The 7,124-nt window shown below is 49.4% G+C and overlaps 3 protein-coding genes across 5 annotated transcripts in view; 1 reads left to right on the top strand and 2 right to left on the bottom strand.

The window, feature by feature from the left end:
* LOC131887563 (double-stranded RNA-binding protein Staufen homolog) overlaps nucleotides 1-1,435 on the top strand; it is a 2,580-nt gene extending 1,145 nt beyond the window's left edge. Inside the window, exons 2-4 of the mRNA XM_059236179.1 lie at nucleotides 111-258; nucleotides 293-1,056; nucleotides 1,124-1,435. Of these exons, the coding sequence (XP_059092162.1) occupies nucleotides 111-258; nucleotides 293-1,056; nucleotides 1,124-1,332 (1,121 nt within the window). The 3' untranslated portion in view covers nucleotides 1,333-1,435. The remainder of the gene's footprint in view (nucleotides 1-110; nucleotides 259-292; nucleotides 1,057-1,123) is intronic.
* Nucleotides 1,367-3,351, bottom strand: LOC131887564 (glucose-fructose oxidoreductase domain-containing protein 1-like). Of its 3 annotated transcripts, none has more exons than XM_059236181.1 (4): nucleotides 3,213-3,351; nucleotides 2,902-3,082; nucleotides 1,977-2,824; nucleotides 1,367-1,523 (listed from the first exon to the last, which is right to left on the bottom strand). In XM_059236181.1, the coding sequence occupies exons 1-4, from the start codon at nucleotides 3,300-3,302 to the stop codon at nucleotides 1,497-1,499; spliced, it is 1,146 nt and encodes a 381-aa protein (XP_059092164.1). In that variant the 5' UTR covers nucleotides 3,303-3,351; the 3' UTR covers nucleotides 1,367-1,496. The 3 variants fall into 3 exon arrangements, 2 of the variants coding, with proteins under 2 accessions (XP_059092164.1, XP_059092163.1); XR_009374046.1 differs by having other exon boundaries at nucleotides 1,386-1,523; nucleotides 1,684-2,824; XM_059236180.1 differs by lacking the exon at nucleotides 1,367-1,523 and having other exon boundaries at nucleotides 1,531-2,824.
* LOC131887562 (rab GTPase-binding effector protein 1-like) lies at nucleotides 3,327-6,652 on the bottom strand. Its single transcript, XM_059236178.1, has 2 exons — nucleotides 3,937-6,652; nucleotides 3,327-3,845 (listed from the first exon to the last, which is right to left on the bottom strand). Exons 1-2 carry the CDS (start codon nucleotides 6,268-6,270, stop codon nucleotides 3,606-3,608), a joined length of 2,574 nt encoding a protein of 857 aa, XP_059092161.1. The 5' UTR covers nucleotides 6,271-6,652; the 3' UTR covers nucleotides 3,327-3,605.
* Nucleotides 6,653-7,124: the final 472 nt, after the last annotated feature.

Genomic DNA, 7,124 nt, shown 5'->3' with positions numbered 1-7,124 from the left:
AATTTCTGCTCTCATATCCGATGCTCCGGTTCCGCGACTCCAGAGGCAAAACTGATGACAGAAAACACATTTTTAAGCTATAATTAGATGAAGTTTTACGGNGTACGAAGGCACGGGCGGCAACGCCCAGGACGCCAAGCGCAATGCGGCTCTGCAAGCCGTGACCAACACCCATTATCGGCCCAAAAGTACCATGAAAATCCGCCCCGAGAACGCCACGCCCACGTCGGATCTAAACGTGATGGCTAGTCGGAAGGGCTGCTGTACCGTACATCCGGGCTAGTCGGAAGGGGCTGAAGATGGAGTTTGTGTTCCTCGAGCCTGCCAATTTCGTGTACAATTCGGCCATGAAGATGTGGAGTAAGGACGACATGCGGGGTAACTATCGAGTCAAACTGGAAATTGCTGGCATGGATTTCTACGGACAGGCTGATATGCCGCAGTTGGCCAAGCACAATGCATCTCGGCAAGCTTTGCCCGTCATTCAAGCTCTACCCGATATGAAGGATGTATTGCAACAGCAAGCCATGAGCTCCTCGGCGATTTCGGAATCGGACCAACAAACCAGTAGTCCGGTCGAACCCGTGGCTCCCGCGGATGCCGCTATTGAATTAAATCGGATTTCTATGTGCCGCGATGTTGCACCCGAGTGGGAGGTATTAAGTGAAAGTGGGCCACCGCATCAGAAGCTTTTCACTCTGAAGTGCACATTTGGCGAGTATTCTGCCACGGGTACGGCTCGTGCAAAGAAGATGGCTAAATCTTTAGCTGCGGCCGACATTTTGAAAATCCTTCCTCCAGAATGGAAGGCCCCTCATCAGAAAACCAAGAAGAAGCAGAAGAAACGGAAAGCTACGTCATCATCCGAGAGCGACGAAGCGAGCAAGAAAGCTTGCACCGATCCCTCAGGGCCCGATTCAACTCCGATGATTGGTCCAGTTATCCCTACTAGTCCCTCAAAATCGAAAAAAGAGGACACTTCTTCGGGGAAACGTGTTTACGAAGTCGTGCAAGTGGCTAATCCCATTTGCGCTCTCTACGAATATGCGAACCGAGGTAAGGAGCTTTTTCCATTTTGTGATGTCAGTCCAAACTTATTAATAAATTACCCTTCTTTCGTCAGCCAAACTGCCTGATCCCGTATTTGAGTGTGTCTCGGAAAATCTGATCAAAACTTGGGAGAAGAACGGGAAGTTGTTTCGCAAACTGGAATTCACCTTCCGACTTGGCTTTAAAGATAAAGAATACTTCGCCACGGCTCCTCTAAAGAAAACGGCCAAAACGCAGGTCGCAACTGAAGCGTGGAATTTGATTCGAGGTGAATTGTTCTAGAATAACATCACTTTCCCTCCGTTGTCATGCAAACTGATGAAAGACGCCTTAACTTTAATTTGTTGGTGTTATAAATAGAATTATATTTGCTTTTTTTCAACTATTCTGAGATAGATTGAGGTGATTTTACGTAGTGCACCCAGGCCATAGTTTCAAGAAGCGGTTTACTTCCACCAATCGTCAGTGATCACCTGAAAGATAAGTCAGAGTGCTGAAAAGATGGATATGGTGGCTTGGTTAAGAGCAAGTAACGAGGGACCGAAAGAGGAAAGCAACAGACATACAAAGCTACACCAAAAATCGAGACGTATCTGGTTACAGATTCAAGGAAGGCTCAGAAGAGTGAATTACCGGGTGTTGGGACACATGGCTACCCAGGTGGTTAGAACAACATGCTAGGTGCGATAGAAAGACCATACACATATTTCCCAGGTGAGAAAATGAGGCTGGAGACGAAGAAAACGAAGGTGGTAGAGGAGGAAAGAAAAAGATGGAGTGACTGATCAGGAAGAACGAGATGGTGGACGTGATAAAGGTGATTTTGTTGCAGAAGTGGAAAAATGAAGAGGTAGGTTTCAGGTTAGGCTCTAGAAAGTGTTCTCGGACAACATCATTAGGATCTCTTCCTCGGATTTTTCAGTCACCTTTGTCCAGCATCGCTCTTTGGACGAGGTTCGAATGGCCTCGATCACAGCTTGAATGTGCTGAGCGTCATTGAACGTGGCAAATTTTGCCTTGGAATCACTCGAGGGTGATCTGAATTTTGCATTGTTGGATTCGTCGACCGCGGTCGCACGAAAAAGGTCAGCCAAGCTCGAAAACATGGTAGAGAGGCCATTCAGGTATATTGAAGGTAACAGCGGGTCCTCCAGACCGGAGGAGCATTGAGAGACGTCTTGGAATAAGATGATGTCTTCATCCGAAGTGTCTTGTTGGTGGCCAAAGAGATCTCCATTGCGCACAATAAGGCGTCCTTCGTCGCCGCTCACGTGAAACTCTTGAACAAAGCCACACACTTGTGAGCTTAAAGTGACGGACGCAAAGGTGCCTCCACTCATCTCCATTTGAAATGAGACAAAGTCGTCGCTTTTGATTTGTCGGATGCCGTGGATGTACTTGGTGGTTTTGGTAAAGGTTCGCACCGTTCCATGGACTCGAGTTACACTCTGTTCCGTGAGGAAATGAATGAGATCAATGATGTGAGCTCCAAAGACATTGAGTACTCCCCCACCCATAACGTCATCACAAAGCCAGGAGTACTTCTTCCCGATGATACTGCCCATATTGAGGCGAACATCGACTAAATTGATCCTCGCGCCTATAAAGCCGGATTGAATGGCACTTTTCATTTTCGTCACAGCAGGCAGGAATCTTAAGCCGTTGCTGAGAAACGAGCATAGCTTCGGGTAGTATTGAGCAGCTTGAACCATTCTAAGCGTTTCATCTTGATTTAGGCCGCTCGGTGATTGCACAATAACGTGTTTGCCAATGCCTGCAACGAGAGGAAGATCTGGTGGATCAAGGCCAGGTTCAATGTGAGGTGATCGCTTCGTGGACGGACTCACTCACCCAGAGCCTTCACGGCAATTTGCGAATGCAAAGCAGGGGTGCACAGAATGACAATGAGATCAACTTCCTTCCGTAGAAGCACATCATCCACGCGCGAGGTGAAGTACGGAATATTCAATTCGCGAGACAAGAACTCGGCCTCTTCAGGCGTCTGACCCCATATTGCTTCGATTTGAAACCCCTGAAAGGATCGTTTCAACGCGTCACGAGAATTCGAAAGAGTCAGTCTACCATACCAAGCTATCTAATATGTACTCAACATAACACTTTACTGTGTACATCAAAAATATGTTCGTTAGATTGCTACTCACTTCTTGTTGGAGAACATTTACGATGATGCGGCTGACCGTGCTCGTGCCAAACACGGCCACCTTTGGTAAGCACAGGTTGGACCCGGTCATAGTTCATGCTTTCATGCTTCCGACCTGGAACAAGGGCAAAGACGTATCTAAAAATCTGATGGAGAAAACCGCCACAAAGAGGTCGGTGATTATAAAGTGTCAATTTATTAGATTCATATACATAGATGTGTGTTGGTGGTGGTAGTGTGATCATGGAGCCAATCACTATTTAACGTAAGTAGTAGGATTGGTGCACATGACTTTAAAGACACGACTAGAAATACAAAAATAACTAGGCACAAAAAAGGGAGGAGAAAAATACGCTAGATAGTATCACAAAACGGGCGATCATTCGTTGGCGGCTCACGAAACCTGGGGCGCCTCAGTGGAGAAATATGGAGCCGAATTTTGGTTTAGAAGCGTGTGGCACACGTCGCACACCTTGCACAGCCGTTGCTTGGGCCCAGAGGGAACGCTCTTACGCACACATTCGGAGCAAAAGATCTTGCCGCAATGACGGCAATGGTGCTTTCGTTTGGTGGCGTTCAAGCTGATCTTGCAAGTCTGACAAGCGTCCACATCGTCTTCATGTTGCCATCGGACCTGAAAAGATGATTGATAAAATGGCGCCATAGGTTCGTTCTCGTTGTCCTCGGTATCATTACTCAATATGAATAGGTGATGACTAAATTACCTCCTTTTCAGATTGGCGAATCTTCTCTAGTTCCATTTGCAGACTCTGAGATAATCGCACAAAGTCCGTTTGGACGGCCACAGTGTTGTCCAGCTCTTGCTGAAGATTTCGGATTTTGTTCTTCATCTCCAATAGCTGCCGTTCTAGATTCTGTTTCTCTTTCAAGTGCGCCTCCATCTGGGTTTGGAGGTGGGCCTGAGTTTGGATTTGCCTTTCTTGATCTCCCTCCATTTCCCGTCGCCTTAACTTCTCACGCTCAAGCTCCTTCTTGCATTTTTGGTGCTTGCTCAACTCTTCCTTAAGTGCATCGTTTTCCGTATTCAGTTGGTCTTCAATGCTCTCCTTGGCTTGTTGCTCACCAATGATTTGTGATTTCAAGAAAGCCACTTCACTCCGCATCCTCTCCTCTAATCTTTCTTTGGCCACCTTGGTGGTGATCAGATCCTCGCCGTATTTCAAGAGCAACAAATGCATGTCCTCCGTCTTTTCGGGTAAGTTGATCATCTCATTTTGCATTTCTTCCGCTCGGGAGTGGTGTTTCCCGACCAAGAGATCCACTTCATCCTGCAATCGCTTGAGCTCTCTCACAATCTTCTCACGGTCTGTGGTTAGCGAAAGCAAGTCTTTTCGCGTGGACTCGTGCGTGGTATTGTATCGCAACTGAACTTGTTCCAACAATCCTTCGAGCTCCTGGATTCGTTGCGTCAAGCCTTCGGTTTCGGTCTTATGGAACTCGGAGCGCTCATTCCACAATTGTTCGGCTTCTCGTCGAAACGCCGCCTCGTTTTGCAGGTCTTGCTTCGATTTGGCCTCACTCTTGGCCAACACGGCCTTCTGTTTCTTCAGCTCGATCAACTCCTTTTGAAGCTCTCTATATTGATCCGAGCCCACCACGGAATCACCTGCTCCCACGCCCAATAAAGCTCGAACTTTGCTCAGCTCCTTTTGCATATCGTCCCACTCAACACTGCTCACAATGCGGGCCATGTTTAATGAATCGTCCGACTTGCCGGAAACATTGTCATGCACGGGACTGGAATCCACGCTTGAATTGGAAGTCGAATTGGAATTGGAAGTGTCGAGTGGTGGTGGTTTGACATCGAGGTCAGAAACGCCGATCGTTTCCGCTGGACTCGAATCTTCGGGCAGCGTACTAATGGCGCTATTATCATTGAGGTGGGTGGCAGGACTCTGTGGTTTCATAATCTCTCGCATTTGTTCCTCAGAGAGCACGGCTTGCAGTCGAGTGACTTCACCGAGATGTTCGCGTTGCAGTCGAACCAGATCACTGCTATTGATCACAGACTCCTGTCGGAGTTTCTTGGTGCACGATCGCTCCTTCGACAAAAGCTCTACGGTTTCCGCATGTTCGCGTCTCAGGCCGGCCAATTCGGAATTCAAGAGGCTATATCGCGTACTCAAGAGGCCGACATAGAGATCTTCTTTGAGGCGATCGCGGGTAGAGAGCAGATCAGGATCGTTGGATTTTTCCACCAATCCGGCCATGGCCTCCTCCAGAGATCGACCACTCAGCCATTGGGCCATGGCCTCGACTCCTAACAGGGTTTGACCTTGCCGACTCTCTTGCTCGCGTAAGAGCGAGTCCGTCTCTCTCAATTTGTCCTTGAGGGCGTTGATCTGCTCCTCCAGTGGTACGACAATGGATTTGAGCAGCTCCGTGTCTTCATAGGCCCGCTTCATGTTGTCATCCAATTCGGGTTTGGAGGAACTGGGTCGGATGACCGCGGTCTGGATATTGCTCCTCATGCGTCGAGCGAATGACCGCGTGGCATCCGAGATCTGGGAAATCGTTTCTTTATCCAGCACACTCCCATCACTCACGCCCACTTGACCCATGGCCGCGCTCACACTCCCGCCTCGTCCCAACTTGAGTGAGATCTTGAGCTCATGATTCTCGTGCTCCAACTGGTTCTTGATGGCGCGGATCTTGGCCAGTTCGTGCTCGAATCGGGTCCGATTGGACGAGGCCTCATCGTGGGCCTCGTTTAAAAGTTGCTGAAGCGTGGCCAGCTCCTCATCTTGGGACTTTTTGACCCGTTCCAGGTGAATGACCGAATCCTTGAGACACTCGGCCACGGCTACCTCGCTCTTACTCTCATCTAAGGTCCGCTCCAACGCTTCAACCTTGAGGGTCAGGCTTTGAATGGTGGCCTCAGGGGTGGCATCGGTCCCGAGAACCGCTTCCGGACTTTCGTCCAGACTTATAGCCTCTGATTCGGTCTGCACGTGTTCCATCTCGGTCTCGGGAGATTCAGGCGAAGACGGCGATTCGAGGTTGATCAACGAGAGTTGGTCATCCACCGTGGCCTCCATATTGACGGTGGGAACGGCGGGAACTAGCTGGAGGGAACCGCCCCACGGGCTCTTTGGTTTAAGGCGGGGAGGAAGGGCTCGTTACTCTGGATTGCACACGGAAGATTGCGAGATATGTCAAAGTAATAATGAAGTTCAGCCAGCCTGATCTGTGATCCAGATCTGCAACTTTAGCTTCGGATCCATCCACTGATAAACGGTGGCCGATTGGGCGATCAGTGGACGCGTGTTTAGGAGGATGGCAGGATGCGCCCGCCCATCGGAACAGAAGGCAGGGACACGGAGGGTGGGGCACGCACGCCTCGCCAAACACCATAAGTCATGGGCCAGATTGAAAGATCAATGACAAGGTGGGAAGGTGAACCTCTTCTACCTCCTTTCAGTCAGTCAGTCAGTCAGTCAGTCGTAGTGCCTAAAGGTCTCATGATGGAAGTCCAAGCAGGACTCGACGCCGTTCGGTTTTCTCTCTACTTTGATCTTCATATGTACGATCGAACGGATCGAACCCTCTCGTTCTCCTTGGGTCCATCCAGTGGAAGAACTCTAGTACTCAGAGGACTACTTGACGGTAAGCGTCGTGGTACTGGGTAGGTCGGAGCACCAGGCCTCGCTTCTTATCCTCCTTTCTGTGTGCCCACAGGCCCACCTCGGTTTGGCTTGACGGGTCTGCTGAATCGGGTGCACACTTGGAGAGTGCCAACCTGGCACCACTCTTATGGGATAGATTGGTGTCTGCGTGTGTCTGCCTGTGAGTGGAGGATCTAGAGCGAAGGAAGGACAGGCACAGATCATACAACGACTAGATGTCGCATTGGCCCGACCAAAATTTATGTACCAGCTGATGAAGGCAAGTG

This window comes from Tigriopus californicus, chromosome 10 (assembly GCF_007210705.1).
Source record: "Tigriopus californicus strain San Diego chromosome 10, Tcal_SD_v2.1, whole genome shotgun sequence".
In the NCBI taxonomy this organism is placed as follows: domain Eukaryota; kingdom Metazoa; phylum Arthropoda; class Copepoda; order Harpacticoida; family Harpacticidae; genus Tigriopus; species Tigriopus californicus.
The sequence above is the reverse complement of the archived record's forward strand: the minus strand, read 5'-3'. Positions and strand labels throughout refer to the sequence as shown.

What these genes read in the sequence shown, in the direction of transcription:
- LOC131887564 (XM_059236180.1), bottom strand. Translation starts at nt 3,302, where the DNA reads ATGACCGGGTCCAACCTGTGCTTACCAAAGGTGGCCGTGTTTGGCACG. An exon ending in TAAATGTTCTCCAACAAGAA is followed by an intron (nt 3,083 to 3,212) that starts GTGAGTAGCAAT and finishes CGATCCTTTCAG; the next exon opens with GGGTTTCAAATCGAAGCAAT. An exon ending in AATTGCCGTGAAGGCTCTGG is followed by an intron (nt 2,825 to 2,901) that starts GTGAGTGAGTCC and finishes CTCTCGTTGCAG; the next exon opens with GCATTGGCAAACACGTTATT.
- LOC131887562 (XM_059236178.1), bottom strand. Translation starts at nt 6,270, where the DNA reads ATGGAGGCCACGGTGGATGACCAACTCTCGTTGATCAACCTCGAATCG. An exon ending in TTCGCCAATCTGAAAAGGAG is followed by an intron (nt 3,846 to 3,936) that starts GTAATTTAGTCA and finishes TCATCTTTTCAG; the next exon opens with GTCCGATGGCAACATGAAGA.